A 17,839-nucleotide genomic window follows, 5' to 3' on the forward strand; every position below is an offset into this window, starting at 1 on the left:
GTGTGTGCCACTACCGTCCCAGACGGCAGAGAACACCGCCCGAGCAGCACTCGATGGGTTCTTCACCAGGTTCGGGTATCCGTTTGAAATCTTCACCGATCAGGGCAGGAATTTTGAAAGTGACTTGTTTACGAAGCTCTGCGAATTGATGCACATCCACAAGGCCCGTACTACCGCCTACAGGCCGTCGGCGAATGGGCAGGTGGAAAGGTATAACAGAACCATCATGGATGCATTGCGGTGTTATGCCAGTTCCCAACATGACAGCTGGGACACCTATATCCAACACATAGCAGGGGCCATCAGGTCTAGTGTGAACCGACAGACGGGGTTCACGCCCAACAAGTTAATGCTCGGTTGGGAAACCAACCAGCCAATAGATTTAATGTACCCCCGGGAGGTGCAACTTCAATCAGATGCAGTACCTTACCTAGCAAATTTGCAGAAGGAAATTGAGAAGGCGCATTGACTGGCACGGAAGTCTCTATCCACGAACCAGGAACGAATGAAGAGAGATTATGACCTACGGGCACGGCTACAGGTCTATGAGAAAGGGGACCTGGTTTACCTGCTAGACACGGCACAGGTGAAGGGGCAGTGCCGGAAGCTATCACCGCAGTGGAAGGGCCCAGGCGTCATCATCCACAAGTTCTCATCTTGTTTATTTAGGGTCAAGCTCCAGAATGACAACATCACAGCAAATCATGATAAACTAAAGAAGTGCAAGGACCATACATGCCCGGGCTGGATTGAGAAGTTTAAACATCATATGTCACAGGTTCAGGACCCAGTGGGAGGGCCATATAAGGACCTTTACTGTGTGTGTCGGCAACCATACGATGGAAAGTTTATGGTGCAATGCGATATGTGCGCGGAGTGGTTCCATGAGGTCTGCGTGGGAGTGACTCTGGCGAGTGTACGGTCAAAACCAGAGTATGCATGTCCTCGGTGTGAGCCATAAGAGCAGAAAAAAAAAAAAAAAAAAAAAAAAAAAAAAGGAAAGGGAATAGTGTAGTGTATGCAATGTTGAAACAGTTCGTGTATAGTGCAAAGATAATACAGGTAATAATTGTAATAGGACCCATTCATGAAAATAGACTTTTTTACAAAAAAGACATGTTGTATATAGTGAAACGTTTTCCCTCCAACATACCCGTTGTTCTATAGGGACGGGAGGAGTGTAGAGGGAACCACATTCAAAGTGCCCGCCAAGGAGACATTTTACAGTATAGGCAGGGCTGTGCCCTGATTGGTGGACGACGACGGCGCACGGCCTACCCGCGCGGCAGCCCGCGCAGGCCGAGTGGGCCAGATTTGAACTGCATGTGACCCAACGCGGACGACGCCTGCCCGGCACCACTGGCACTTAGGATATGTGCCCATAGGACCCCTAAGAGGCATTGATTCCCTCTGTCCTACCCTTCCTGAGGAGCCTAGACTTGCTCCACCTACCCTACCAGCCCTTCCTCTCCCTACGACGACAGTTCCAGGTGAATTACTGTACTATTGTTGTAACACGTGGGTCACCTCTACAATATTTATAATAACGAGGTAACTCTAGGCACACAGCCTTACACTATTAAATTGTATATTAATACACATAACTTCTGGCACGAACTTATAATATTAATGACATATTAATATAAATGTCCTCGTCACAGTAATCTCTTCATCAAACCACAGGTGCAATCACACACCAAATATATATCTCGTGAGAGCTCTATAGCATCTCCCTTCACAACTGTGTCTTACTAGAAACATAGACATTGGTGAGCCCTGCTCACGACATAGAAGATACTCTGGCTAATCGCTAACTAAAGGGAAATGGGAGGGAAAACTGAATTACCTACTTCCACCATAAACGATGTGGACTTGTCCTCTGTTGAGGGTTGAATTGAAGCTCCTGGTCCCAGCTCACGACTTGTTGTAGGGAACACCCCCACACACACTGATGCTCTTCCCAGGACTTCAACCAACACCCAAAAACGCGTCTTCTCCGTACTGCTTCCCTCTGCAGGCTCCGTGCTCCTCAACAACCTCTTGAAGGGTTGGAGTCGGTCTCCTGGCCGTCGCCTCCTCCTCACAACTACGTCGGCAGCCCTTACTCCCGGCTGCAGTCGTTCGTATTCCCAGCTAGTTTGTTCTTCTCCTTCCTCACGGTGAACTGGCCCAGCCGCTACGTCATCACCCGACTGGTGAAACTGTACAATCGTCCATGACTTCACTGCCCAGGCTTCACTCTTGCTAAGCACCTGTCACTGGAGCACTTGTTGCTCGTTTTCCGTCAATTCCTTCTTCTGTCCGCCTCACGGAGTTCAGGAAGACCTCACAGTGCTCGCAGACCACTAGTGATGCGTATATTCACCGGAGAGGGACGAAAACTGTCAGACTGACAGGACCACCTATCGCACGTCCGGCCTTGACGACGTATCTATCTAACTCCTGGCGCCATGGGGCGCGCCGCCTGGATACCCCCTTCACTCATGACGTCATACTTGCCAGGGGCGTTTCTCATTGGCTCCCTGAACCACGTCACCGTTCTTGACCAATCTGGTGTCACTGACGTCATAACATTTTGGCGCGTGAACGTAGGAGTCAGCGCCATCTTGGCGCCCAAAAGGGCCTAAGCCACTGGCCAAAACACTCTTCTTTCGTTAATTTCTCGCCATCGCGAGAACACCTCATGCTCCCACATATGACAAATTGTTCTCTGGAAGGCAGAGAGCGTTCGGGTAACGTAGATATGACTCTTACAGCTGATATGACCGAAAAAGTAAGATTAATAATTCTAACACGAATTTTCTCAATATTTCTTTTCACTGTTGATGGTAATTGAAAAATCAATTCTACAAAATTCATTTTTATTTCTAGTCTGACGCGACACTTGAACGCGTTTCGTAATAACTTCTTACGTTTTCAAAGACTTTTAGTTTACACACACACAACTATAACCTGCAAACACTAAACAGAGTTCTTACTATGCTATGATTTAAATAGCTTTCATTTTATACCCGCATTTTGGGTGGGGTGATATGTTACAACAGTTTTGGATGAGGTGAACAAAACTTTCAACACAGGACAGAACACGAAACAATGGGTATTAATTGGGTAAATTGAAGGTAAAGATGGAAGTAACTGCATAGGGCCTATTGGCCCATATTTCTTGATGCTTCTATATTGAAGCGGAGTCTTGAAGTGGGTAGTATATAGTTGTGCATTAATTGGCTGTTGATTGCTGGTGTTCTACTTCTACTACACATCAAGAAGTCAAGCTCACTCCCTCGCCCTCAACATGGCGCTCACACAGGCCGCCTACAAAAATCCCTGTAGGACTGCTTTACAAGGCTTCTTCTAGCCCTGACTTGAATACACGGAATTGCCAGGCAGGCTCCACACAGAAACGCAGGCTTACTTCCTTCCTCTTGAAGGAGCACACACAAGCAGAGTTCCACAAAGGCGCGACCAAACACTTACTGCCAGGCCACCTCTATGTCCCCAACAGCTTCCTCACACTTGCATACAAGTAGCCTTCGCTCCAGCACTGACACAGGGAACTATATTCTTCCTCCTTCCAGGAGATCAACGAAGTACAACCTCCTCTGGCGACCGCTTTGACTCAAGTGAGGTCACAACTTCCTGCTAGTGTCACGTCACGTCACCAATATATTGACATCCTATCTCCAGTAACATTGAAAGATGCTCATTCTCTGCCTATATTATATAACTACTCACTAACGTTTATTTAATTATTTAATACTAATAAATCTTTATTACTATTAAAGATAATAAATCTTTCCTCTGACCTCTCAATATCAGGTCAGGAAAGCAGAATAACTATCCCTGGGTAGATTCGTTCCACCCTGGCTACATGGGGTCATAACACTCCCCTCCCCTTAGTTTTGAGAGTTATTCTCAGTGGCTCGTGACAAAACATCAGCCACCGCATTATCTCGTCCTCTTATTTGTCTTATATTCCGATTATATTCTTGAAGGAACAGGAACAACCTGGTAAACTTCTGATTCACGTGCTTCATGTTGCTCAGGAACAGCAGGGGATTATGATCCATATACACAGCAACTGGGTGACTTCCCCCGCTTACCTATACCTCAAAATCTTTTAATGAAAGGACCAATGCCAAAGTCTCCTTCTTGACTGTACTGTACGATCTCTGATGCTTGACAAACTTCTTCGAAAAGAAAAACAAGGGGCGATAAATTCCATCCTTCTGCTGTGTCAATACAGCTCCGGTCCCTACATCACTGGCATCCACAAACAACGCAAACGGTGCTCCAAATTCCGGCGATACTAACACAGGCGCCTCAGTCAATAATCTCTTGGTTTTCTCAAATTCCTCCTGTGCTGCTCTGTTCCATTCCCACTTCTTATTTTTAGACAACAAACTTGTTATAGGAGTGGCAACTGTGGAAATATTCTTTCAGAACTTCCTATAATATCCGATCATTCCTAAGTACCTGCACAACTCTTTCTTTCCTTTAGGTACTGGGAAATTATCGATGGCTTTAACCATCATCCTCACTGGAGCAACTTCACCTTGCTCTACCACATAACCTAGGTATTCCAGTCCGGTTCTTCTAAACTTTCTCTTCGCCTGTCGGAAAATCCGACACCATTTAATAATCATACAGATAATAGCTGTATCGTATAAACAAGTTACCCATAGAAAACGTAACTTGTAGTGGAATTACCGTCTATAGAAAACGGGATATCATCACCACATACCATTATAAATTCACCAGCTATTCTGCTGGAAATTATTCTTAAATACATTAGTCTTTGGACTTTACCATCATAAAAACATCTCATATAAATTAACTTAATTATCAATATTAAAGTAGAGTAAATGTGACCCTTCTATCACTTTCTGTCATCTGGACAATGTAAGCCAGGCGTCAGTGAGGAAGGAGGGGCAGCCATTGTTTATATTGAGACCACAGAGGCTCACGGGAGCAAATTCGGCTCCTGTTAATTTTACTTGGACGTACTGTTATGGAAACCAAAGGTGTACCATTATCAACACGCTGTCAACAAATCAAGTTAAGTGTTCTTCCGAAACCCATGTATCTTTCATTTATGGCCATTAATGTCATTATATAGGGTGATCCGGTTAGAGCACGTGGTAGCCTCAAACTAAAGGTAATTAAGCCAGGTCTTCATTGTTCCATGTACAGTGTTCTCTGATATACCTGTCATATATAGGATTCTGGCTTTACAGCTAGCGCCCTTTTGACAGGTCAAGACGAGGAAGCATGCTTTGTGCATCAGTTACCAGGGTGATGGAAGCTACCTCAAAGAGGGAAAATGTGGTGTCTACACCCTAGTTATACCTGGTGGACTAAGACCTGCTGTACTATAAGATAAGGAACCTTTTCAATGTATGTAGTCTAATACTGTAGTTTGATTGGCTGCATATATATAAATTAAATTAATATAAACCCCCCTAATGTGTAGAGGATCGATTTGTGAGATTATGAGATTATTGCAGAAATACAGTCCACTTATCATTATACAAATTGCTATCGAAGTATATAAATTAATGTTAATAAAAATTCTATATAAATTCATATAAATTAAATAAATATAAATCTCACAGGTCGGTTCCCACATCGCCAAATTAATTGTTATATTGGCCCTTTCTAATCAGCCGAACCAATCCAGTAGTTCAGCCTACATGCTCTCTCCAGAAGTCCGCGAATACCACTATATTGTCGATGTATACTGCATAACCCGTTGCACCTTGCATCACCTGGTTCATAACTCGTTGGAAACATGGTCTTCCTCGAAGTGACCCAACTTCTCCCACACCTTGGCTAGGCTGTCCATGTTGGACACCTTTGCTCCATTAGCCCTCTCATAACTTAATGCTGTCCACCACCGTTTCTTCTTCTTGCATTCCACACGTCAAGAGTTAGACATTTATTGTCTGAACCTCCTCTGTCGTCCTCATACTTCGGTTAATCATCCTCATGCATCAGTCTGTTGCCATCATACTACTATCTCCCGTCATCATACTTCACTCTGTCATCTTCATCGATTATCCATCCTTACGCCTCCACATTAATCTGCAAATTCATCTTCTTCGACCTTCACCGAACCTTCGACTTTCTTCTACTCCTCCATGCTTACATTATCATCATCTTATTTTCCCGTTCCGATCTACTATACAACCCCAATTCTTCTCCTTCAACTCTTACTCGTTCCCTCAAAGTTTCTTCCAGTACTGTATTATTTTCAACCGACTCGACAGCACTTGTCGCTTTACATCTTCTTGAGTGCTAATAAGCATCTCTCCGCACATACTATCTCTTCTCACTTCCTCTTCTTGGGTATCACTCCTCTTCACTCTCTTTTTTTCACACTGCCCATGAAATGTTTCAACTTCTGACATCTCACAGAACTCAACTTCATCATCCCCACACTTCTGTTCCTGTGGACAACTTGTCACTCTACTGTCTCTCTCTCGTCCTCTCTCTGTCCTCATTCTCCTCCACTTCTGTTTAGCTCAGTTATTCCTACTTTCTGACTCGAATTTAGTAGGCCGGGCTTCACCCACGGCCACTTTGTTCATATTAGTTTTCTCCGGTAAGGCTATTTTTACACCTGACCTCTCCGTGCCCTCATCTTCTTGAGCTGGACCTTCACCAAACAGCCATACTATCTCCACATCAGTCTCTTCTTTCAGTGGAGACATCTCCTCTAGTGTCTTCCTTGTCGGCATTCACCATGCCACTACTACTGATCATGCCACTACTACAGATCATGCCACTACACAGGCATGTTATTCAATGACTTCGCTGTTCTCTGACTCATCCTTTAGGATGCTAGCCAGGTTAACTCTATCTGGTGTCCCATCAGTACCGTGGCCCTTCTGGCACATCATCCACTATTAGCTCCAGTAACACCTTCAACCCGCACAAGTCATTACCTAGGATCACTTGTCTCCCTGGAACATTTATGTCAGGACACACTCCCAACATTACCTCCGCAGACAAATAATCTGACTTTAATCTGACAGCTTTATTCTGACAGCACATGTCAGACAGCATTCTGACATTTAATAATCTGCCAGCACAAATGGGCATGTCACCCTCAGACACCTTTACCTGCGCACCTTTATTTTCCCACTGCCAGCTAAAAGTCGATCATCCGCGATCAGGCTTCTCAGAATCAAGCTCTGATTCGCTCCTATATCTCTTAGGATACTTACTCCCACTTCAGATTTGCTTTTTATACTAACCTAACCTTTACTATTGAACGGGCTATTACTCTCGTTCGTCAAGTTCACTTTCTGCGGTTTGTCCTGTATCAAATTAACAAATGTTTCGGGGGTCACAACTCTCTCGCCCTGCTGAGAATCTTTCATCATATCTTGAAGTTATCTTGATGATTTCGGGGCTTTAGTGTCCCCGCGGCCCGGTCCTCGACCAGGCCTCCACCCCCAGGAAGCAGCCCATGACAGCTGACTAACACCCAGGTACCTATTTTACTGCTAGGTAACAGGGGCATAGGGTGAAAGAAACTCTGCCCATTGTTTCTAGCCGGCGCCCGGTATCGAACCCGGGACCACAAGTCCAGCGGGCTGTCCGCTCGGCCGACCGGATCCCGGTAGGCCGTGGTCATGTGACCACGTCCGTTACATTTATAGGATCTCACTTGGGAGAAGTCTCTTCTCTATCCCCCTGAGTGGATTTGATTCTGTCCACTCACATTTGAGGTTCTCGGCACAGGCGCACCACCTGCACTGTGCTGGGTCTGGCTGGACTCCTGACTCCTTAGTACATAACTTGTTTTTCACTTAACTCCTTCATCCTCACTTTCAGACGATAAAAAACGGTCTCCTTTTCTGAATTTTAGGATACTTTCGTTTATTCGCCCATCTATCAAAATTTTTCTCACCCCAGGCTCCCCTGGGTCTGCCATAATTGTGTCTCACATCACTTTTCACTCTGCTTTCCCTCAAGCTCCAATAAGCCTCTGTAATCATTTCAGCCCTATCAGCTGCATCTCTCACATTCTTCACTTCTGCCTCATGGATCTTGAATTTCGTTACAGGGTGCATCATTTCCAGAAATTTCTCCATAATTACGAACTGTTTTAAATCTTCATAGGATTCTACACTGAAAGCTTCTGTCCAACTCTGAAAACGCCTTTCCAGGTCTCTCGCTGTCTCAGCAAACGTACTTGCAGGAGTCTTCATCATCTCTCTGAAACGCTTTCTGTAAGCTTCAGGAGTCAACAGGAAACAACGCAATACCTTGCTCTTCACAGTCCAGTAATCTTGGCACTTCTCCAGAGACAACTGGGTATATGCCTCTCTAACAGCACCAGTTAGTCATAAGTGTACCAATTGAGCCCACTCCTCTTGCGGCCACTGTCTGATGTTGGCTATCTTCTCAAAGTGCTCGAACGAGCTCTCTGACTCATGAGGCACGAACAGTGGAATGTGTTTTTCCCTATCTCTATTATCTGGTGGATGTGATACATGTGTGGTGCTCTCTGGCAACCCACATTCAATCCTTTTCTCTGCCAAAGCTCTATTCGCTTATATTTCCATTTGTTTTGTTTTCTCTTTTTCTTTTTCTTTTTCTTGTTCCAACTCCCGCTCCCATATTCTGGTTTTCTTCTTTTTTGTTGTTGTTCCAACTCCAATTCTCGTATTGTGGTTTTCTCCTTTTCTTTTTATGCTTCATTTTTCAGCTGTAGTTCTAACCTCAACTTCTCCAATTGGAACTGCCTCTCCTCATGTTCACGTTCTCGTTGCATCTGGAGCTCTAGCTCAAACCTTTCCAAACTCCTGTTCCTGCTACTCCGGCTACTACTACTCCTACTTGATTCTTGGGATCTCACATCGTCTTGTCCATCATCTTCCTTCCTGCCATCAGTTCCTTTCTGGGCTCCTTGTTCTGCCACTTTGTTCCTATCTCTCTACTGTCTGAGGATCTCATCTTTCATTCTGACCACTTAATATGGCTTCACCTTGATGCCACATTTCTATGCTATCTGCTTTAACTGCTCTTTTGTGCAACCTTCCAAATCTTCAGGCTTGCCTGGCTCTACAAATGTTTGCCCCTTCTCCATCTTTTCCAGTAATTCTTCCTGAGAAAGAGAGAATATACCTGTGGTCACACGGGCTACCTACTGCTGCAATGGGAGTGTCAGTCCCTCCTCCCGGACTCCAACTATGAGTGTGTCAATCCAATATTCTGGACGGGCCCCCAATATTTATCAGGGCGTTGGGGGTTTTACAATGAAACTTGGTTATTTGAACCAACAATACTAGCTTACCGTTGAGCAGAGACTCCAACAGAAAAAGACTGACGATGACAGCCACACTTCTGCTGCCGTCAGTCGACCAGTAATGGACACTGGAGTGCATGCAACTACTTGGGAGATCAGCCTGGTAAGCGTCTGGTTCTGGGAGAGGGGTTCAGCATCACCTATATTCGGGGGTATGGCTCACACTGCCTAGTTGTGATAAGTACACACCCGCTCTCAAGCTGCCATGACTCCCTGCACTCTCCTTACTGTGGGGTGATCTCTCAATCCCCCTTAGTTATAGTCCACTAACACCCAAGCCACAGCCGTGTCTCTCTCTCTCTCTCTCACTAGCCAGGAAGCCTCGCAAGGATTAGGGCAAAAACCAGCTAACATGTGAGATATTTAATACATAAACACATACAATATATATATATATATATATATATATATATATATATATATATATATATATATATATATATATATATATATATATATACACACACAAGAATAGCGATATTACTATGCAACTCCTTAGGCTGGTACCAACTGATAACACTTCAATATTCCCCTAAGTCGTTGTCTTTATCTTATAACCGTACTAGGTTGCTGCTCACTCCTCGGCTCACAACCTACTGCACCCATCACTGCTTTGGCCTGAAATACAGGGTACAAAAATACTCGTATACCTCCTGCTGTAAAACAGACATCAACCTCTCACCTTGCACTCAAGGGGGGCCGGAGGCTGAGTGGACAGCACGCTGGTCACGTAATCCTGTGGTCCGTGGTTCGATTCCCAGTGCCGGATTGGGCAGAATTTCTTTCACCCTGATGCCCCCTGTTCCCAAGCAGTAAATAGATACCTGGGAGTTAGACAGCTATTATGGGCTACTTTCCTGTGTAATTACCTAAGTGTAGATACAGGATGAGAGCTGCGCTCGTGGTGTCCCATCATCCCAACTCACTTTATCATATAACGCTTTGAAACTACTGACGGTCTTGGCCTCCACCACCTTCTCACCTAACTTGTTCCAACCGTCTACCACTCTGTTTGCGAAAGTGAATTTTCTTATATTTCTTCGGCATCTTTGTTTAGCTAGTTTAAATCTATGACCTCTTGTTCTTAAAGTTCCAGGTCTCGGGAAATCTTCCCTATCGATTTTATCAATTCCTGTTACTATTTTGTATGTAGTGATCATATCACCTCTTTTTCTTCTGTCTTCTAGTTTTGGCATATTTAAAGCCTCTATAGAGGCATTAAATCTCTCTGGCATTATCTCATTATCATTATCATAGAGGCATTATCTCTCTGGCAAGAGATACTCCTCGTAGCTCTTGCCCTTCAGTTCTGGGAGCCACTTAGTAGCGTGTCTTTGCACCTTTTCCAGTTTGTTGATGTGCTTCTTAAGATATGGGCACCACACAACCGCTGCATATTCTATCTTTGGCCTAACAAATGTCGTGAACAATTTCTTTAGTATATCGCCATCCATGTATTTAAAAACAATTCTGAAGTTAGAAAGCGTGGCATAGGCTCCTCGCACGATAGTTTTCTATCTAGAACCACCCCTAGATCTCTTTCTTTATCAGAATTCTTTAAAGATTTCTCACATAATATATAGGTAGTGTGGGGTCTATGTTCTCCTATTCCACATTCCATAACATGGCATTTATTAACATTAAATTCCATTTGCCAAGTGGTGCTACATATACTTATTTTGTCCAGGTCATCTTGAAGGACATGACAATCATCTAAGTCTCTTATCCTTCCTATTATCTTAGTGTGTGTGTGTGTGTGTGTGTGTGTGTGTGTGTGTGTGTGTGTGTGTACTCACCTAGTTGTACTCACCTAGTTGTGCTTGCGGGGGTTGAGCTCTGGCTCTTTGGTCCCGCCTCTCAACTGTCAATCAACAGGTGTACAGGTTCCTGAGCCTATTGGGCTCTATCATATCTACACTTGAAACTGTGTATGGAGTCAGCCTCCACCACATCACTTCCTAATGCATTCCATTTGTCAACCATTCTGACACTAAAAAAGTTCTTTCTAATATCTCTGTAGCTCATTTGGGCACTCAGTTTCCACCTGTGTCCCCTAGTGCGTGTGCCCCTTGTGTTAAACAGCCTGTCTTTATCAACCCTGTCAATTCCCTTGAGGATCTTGAATGTGGTGATCATGTCCCCCCTAACTCTTCTGTCTTCCAACGAAGTGAGGTTTAATTCCCGTAGTCTCTCCTCGTAGCTCATACCTCTCAGCTCGGGTACTAGTCTGGTGGCAAACCTTTGAACCTTTTCCATTTTAGTCTTATGCTTGACTAGATATGGACTCCATGCTGGTGCCGCATACTCCAGGATTGGTCTGACATATGTGGTATATAATGTTCTGAAAGATTCCTTACACAAGTTTCTAAAGGCCGTTCTTATGTTAGCCAACCTGGCATATGCTGCTGCTGTTATCCTCTTGATATGAGCATCAGGGGACAGGTCTGGCGTGATATCAACCCCCAGGTCTTTCTCTCTCTCGGACTCTTGAAGTATTTCATCTCCCAAGTGATACCTTGTATCTGGTCTCCTGCTTCCTACCCCTATCTTCATTACATTACATTTGCTTGGATTAAACTCTAACAGCCATTTTTTCGACCATTCCTGCAGCTTGTCCAGGTCTTCTTGAAGCCTCAAGCTGTCCTCCTCTGTCTTAATCCTTCTCAGAATTTTGGCGTCGTCAGCAAACATTGAGAGGAATGAGTCTATACCCTCTGGGAGATCATTTACATATATCAGAAACAGGATAGGTCCAAGCACAGAGCCCTGTGGGACTCCACTGGTGACTTCACGCCAGTCTGAGGTCTCACCCCTCACTGTAACTCTCTGCTTCCTATTGTTTAGGTACTCCCTTATCCACTGGAGCGCCCTACCAGTTACTCCTGCCTGTTTCTCTAGCTTATGCATCAACCTTTTATGGGGTACTGTGTCAAAGGCTTTCCGACAGTCCAAAAAAATGCAGTCCGCCCACCCTTCTCTTTCTTGTTTAATCGTTGTCACCTGATCGTAGAATTCTATCAATCCTGTAAGGCAAGATTTACCCTCCCTGAACCCATGTTGATGGGTTGTCACGAAGTCTCTTCTCTCCAGATGTGTTACTAGGTTTTTTTCTCACAATCTTCTCCATCACCTTGCATGTGTGTGTGTGTGTGTGTGTGTGTGTGTGTGTGTGTGTGTGTGTGTGTGTGTGTGTGTGTGTGAAAAAAAGAAGTTAGTAGTGTTATGATCCCAGGTAGCCGAAAAACGAGTCTCCCCTTTGAGAATTATTCTATCAAGCCTGACCTGACTAGGAGGTCGGAGATATACAGACATGAAGATTCATATGTAAAAATAATTGGGTAAATTTTATAGAGAGTTTAATAATATGGGCAGTGAATAAGAAAATAGATAAATGACTGGTTATGAGATGTGGATAATTTGCTGGAGGCGTGAGGCTCGCTTCTGGAGGGCTTTGACCCACTCTTGAGGACCAGACATCGTGAGGGGAGGCTGCGCTCCATTTGAGCTCACGTTGGAGAGGATCCTCTGTTGGATATACCTTCAAGAGAAAATAAGTGTGCAGACGTTCCAGCTGTGGAATCTAGCTAGGTACGTTTAGTCTCAAGTCCTGGACGGCAAGGAGAGTTTGTTAAGCCGCCCAGAGACATTATCATGGGCCGTGGGAGCGCTCTGATCAGACTCCGTCAGAGGGAGAACGCCCTCGACTAAACAATCTGTGGTAAGCACGATTTTAAGCCAGTTTATAGTGATTACTTGTAGTTGGTCGTGTGCCCGGCGACAGTAATGAATGTTTGTTGATAAGTTAGACATGTTTTGGCAAGACAGGAAGCCTAAATAAGAGGACGGATATGAGAGAGACAGCTGGAGGGACGAGCAGCACGTCCTCCCCCGTCGACCGCCTGAAGCCAACTGACAGGTAGGGAGGACCCTCCCAGAGTGAGGAGCCGACCACCTGGCAAGACGGAGCATGGACCTGCCCAAACGGGGGAGTCCACTCTCACAGTATGTAGAGAGCAGATAGATGCTGGATGCAAACATATTGTGTAGATTATTTCGTTTATGTGTTTAAGGGGAAACATTTTTATTGGCGTGTCAATGGGTTGCAGGTTTGTCTTTGGAAGAAGTTGCTGAGAACTTCGAAGTCAGCACAAAGGGAGTAGTTAATGAGACTCCAAAGTAATGGAAAGTACTGAGCTCTGTGGGAGAGCAGCCATACAGTGAGGAAGAGAACCTCAAGCTGTGAGAAGAGGAGTAATGGATTGAAGTTTCACAAGTCTTTGTGACACCAGTGGTGAGGCACCATTGTTGATCAAGGAAGACTTCATGGTGTAGCAGCTAGGAGAGCTGTGGAGGACCCTGGTAGAAGTGGGAAGCACCATAGTTGCTCAAGAAAGACTTCATGGTGTAGCAGCCTGGAAGAGCTGCAGAGGATCCTGGTAGTTAAACCCGGAAGAACCTGAAGATGTCAGGGTAGTGAACTTCCAGATGTGGAAGGGAAGTTCTGGTTGATTACTTGTGGGGAGTTGGTAGAGTGTTTGGTTGTCATTAGCGTGCAAGACGCAGTGAAAGGTGAGCGATTGTTTGCCATTTTTGTGCCAAGGAGAACGTATATTGAAGCATAGAGTTACAGTCGTAGGCTGGATTAACTGCGGAGACATATTGGGGGGGCCTCGTAGCCTGGTGGATAGCGCGCAGGACTTGTAATTCTGTGGCGCGGGTTCGATTCCCGCACGAGGCAGAAACAAAGGGCAAAGTTTCTTCACCCTGAATGCCTCTGTTGCCTAGCAGTAAATAGGTACCCGGGAGTTAGTCAGCTGTCACGGGCTGCTTCCTGGGGGTGGAGGCCTGGTCGAGGACCGGGCCGCGGGGACACTAAAGCCCCGAAATCATCTCAAGATAATCTCAAGATAACATATGTGTTCTAAGACTGATAGGGTGATCGATTGATTATTGTTGAATATCAAGGAACATTTATACTAATATTTATGTTATTGCATTCATACACTGGTTTTCCTTGTATGTGTTTATATATATATATATATATATATATATATATATATATATATATATATATATATATATATATTTATTTATTCTCTTGCTGATAGTGCAACATTGTGATATAAGACTTGATGTACCTGAGGAGGTTGGTAGTATTAGGTGGTGAATCAGGAGATAGGATACCACTTGATAAGCAGATAATAGAGTTCTGATGGTCTTGGAGTGTAACCTGACTGAAAGAGTAATGAGTGTAGGATTCATTATAATTAGTATTATATGTGTGTATGTATTGTGTATGTGCTTTGTCCAGTAAATGTATTGAAATTTGCTGGTGTTTGCCCTTGTCCTAGTGAGGCTTCCCAGGAAGTAGGAAAGAAGGAGAGAAAGAGAGCATGAACCAAGAACCACATCTGTGGACAGGGTAGAACAGTATACTAATAGAACAAAGGGGATTGAGGAGATCATATCACATAAGGAGAGAGTGGGGAGTCACGGCGGCTCAAGTGGGTGTGTGCACGTGACAACGAGGCTAAGTATTGGAGTCGCATCCCCTAAATGTGTGACGGTGAGCCCCTCTCCAAGAGCCAGAAGCGCCCAGGGTGATCTCCTGGTTAAATATAAGCACTCTACCGAGTTTTGAGGTTGGATTGTCCATAAAGAAGGATCACCGATAACACACCCAACCTTAATTATTAATATCGTCTGCCACCTCTGCCTCCATCACTACCGAGACAGGGTACTCAATTGCTTGTCGGTCTCCTGACTCATCTTCTCGGATGTCAGTCAGGTTCACACTCTCAGGTGTCCCACCCGTGCCGTGGCCTTCTGGACACTCCTCTGGCACAGTCTCCGCCATTACTCTTGGCAACACGTTTGTCCCGCACAAGTCATTCCCCAGGATCACTTGGACTCCTGGAACAGGTATGTTTGGGCACATTCCCAACATCACCTCGGCCGTCAAATAATCTGACTTCAACCGGACAGCACACACGGGCATGTCACTCTTAGACAACAACCCATGTACCTTTATCCTCCTACTGATATCTAACAGTCGATCGTCTCCGATTAGGCCTCTCAGAATCAAACTCTGGCTCCAGTATCCCTGAGGATACTAACCTCAATCTCGGGTTGACCCTCTATGCCGACCCAACCTTTACTGATAAACGGCCTATACCGCTAGTTCATCAAATGTACCTTCTGTGGTTTGTCTTGTTGTTCATCAACGTACTTCTTCCGGGGATCACACGTGGTCAGGGTCACGACTCTCTTGCCCTGCCGACAATCGCGCATCATGTGACCCGATCTGTTGCACTTGTAGCACCTCATTTGGGAGAAATCTCTCCTATACGTCCCCGAGTGGCTGTGACTCTGCCCACTCGTATTGGAGTTCCTCGGGCCAGACGTACTACTCGTACTCTCTGTGGAGCTTCATTGGACTCTTGTCTCCTCTGTACATTTTTATTTTCCTGCTTACCTCCAGCAAGCAGACTCGGCAACTTTCCTTCCTGGGGCTTAAAACTAACTGGTCTGCTTTTCTTTCCCCCCAAAACTTCTTCCTCTCCAGACTCCACCGGGTCTGCTATTGCTGCGTCTCGCCTCGCTTCTCACTCTGTTCTCCCTCAAGCTCTTGCATGCTTCAGTAATCATATCTGCCCTATCTGCGGCGTCTTTCACCTCCTTTACCCCCGCTTCTTGGATCTTGAACTTTGTTTCGGGATGCATCATTTCTAAAAAGTTTTCCATGACCATCAATTGCTTCAGGTCAGCGTAAGAACCAACTCTGGCAGCCTCAATCCATTTTTGGAATCGTCTTTCCAGATCTCTTGCTGTCTCAGCAAAAGTACACGCTCCAACCTTCACCATCTCTCTGAAGCGCTTCCTATAAGGTTCTGGGGGTAGCTGAAATGAGCGCAGTATGCTGCTCTTTACTGTGGCATAATCCTGGCATTCTTCCAGTGACAATTGGGTGTATTCCTTCCTGGCTGCACTGGTCAATCTTAACTGGACCAGCTGGGCCCATTCCTCCTGTGGCCACTCCTTGATGCTGGCTACCTTTTCAAAGTGCTCAAAAAAGCTCTCTGCCTCTTCGGGAACAAACAAGGGAATTTCCTTCTCCCTAACCCTAACATCTGGTGAGTGTGATACATGGGTGGTGCTCTCTGGCAACCCATGTTCAATCCTTTGTTCAGTCAAGGTTCTATTCAGTCAAGGTTCTATTCACTTCTATACGCATTTGTTTTGTTCTCTCTTTTTCTTTTTCGAGCTGGGCTTTTTCTTTCTCCACGTCTAGTCTTGCTTTCTCTTTTTCTACCTCCAGTCTGGTTTTTTCTTTTCCCCTCTCGTCTTCATTTTTCATCTGGAGTTCCAATTTCATTTTTTCCAGCTGGAACTGTTTCTCCTTGTCCTCACGCTGCATCTGGAGTTCTTGCTGAAATCTCCCCAAGCTCATATTCTGGCTATTCCTGCTACTGCGGCTACTCTTGCTGCTCCTACTCGATCCCTGGGATCTCACTTCATCCTGCCCGTCATCCTCCTTTCCACTTTCAGCTTAACTTAACTGGATCATAACTGCCTCAGGATCTCATCTTTCATCCCAGCTACTTTAGATGCTTTCAACCTAATGCCACATTTTTCTCCTATTTGTTTTAATTGATCCCTCGTGCAACCTTCCAAGTCCTCAGGCTTGCCTGACTCCACAAACGCTAGCACCTTGCCCATCTTGTCCTGTGAGTCTTCCCAAGAGAGAGAATATACACAAGCGGTCACACAGTGTATCTATTTCAACAAGGGGTGTACAAATCCACTCTTGGACAGGGTGTGGGTGTGTCAGTTCACTCTTCCGGACACAGGCCCCCAATTTATTATCGGGGTTGGGTGTTGTCGTTGATCCTTCTTTATGGACAACCCAACCCCAAAACTCAGTAGAGTGCTTATACTTTACCAGGAGATCACCCTGGGCGCTTCTGGCTCTTGGAGAGGGGCTCAACGTCACATGTTAGGGGATGCGGCTCCAACACTTAGCCTCGTTGTCACGTGCACACACCCACTCGAGCCGCTGTGACTCCCAGCTCTCTCCTTATGTGATATGATCTCAATCCTCCTTTGTTTTATTGATTATTCCGTTCTACCCTGTCCACAGCTGTGGTTCTTGGTTCTTTCTCTCTCTCTCTCTCCTTCTTTCCTACTTCCAGGGAAGCCTCACTAGGACAAGGGCAAAAACCAGCAAATTTGAATACATTTACTGGACCAAAGCACATACGCAATACATACACACATATAATAATAATAATAATGAATCCTACACGCTATACTATTTCAGTCAGGTTGCACTCCAACACCATCAGAACTCTATCATCTGCTTATCAAGTGATATCCTATCTCCTGCTTCACCACCTAATACTACCAACCTCCTCAAGTAGGTCAAATCTTATAACACAATGTTGCACTATCAGCAAGAGAATATATATATATATAAAGATGTGCAAGGAAAACCAGTGTATGAATGCAATAACATAAATATTA

The 17,839-nt window shown here is 45.0% G+C and overlaps 1 protein-coding gene across 1 annotated transcript; it reads left to right on the forward strand.

The window, feature by feature from the left end:
- Positions 1-505: 505 nt before the first annotated feature.
- LOC138354440 (uncharacterized) lies at positions 506-961 on the forward strand. The gene has a single exon (XM_069308631.1). It carries the CDS (start codon positions 506-508, stop codon positions 959-961), a length of 456 nt encoding a protein of 151 aa, XP_069164732.1.
- Positions 962-17,839: the final 16,878 nt, after the last annotated feature.

Source organism: Procambarus clarkii, chromosome 63 (genome assembly GCF_040958095.1).
Source record: "Procambarus clarkii isolate CNS0578487 chromosome 63, FALCON_Pclarkii_2.0, whole genome shotgun sequence".
Lineage (NCBI taxonomy): Eukaryota > Metazoa > Arthropoda > Malacostraca > Decapoda > Cambaridae > Procambarus > Procambarus clarkii.

What these genes read in the sequence shown, in the direction of transcription:
- LOC138354440 (XM_069308631.1), top strand. Translation starts at nt 506, where the DNA reads ATGAAGAGAGATTATGACCTACGGGCACGGCTACAGGTCTATGAGAAA.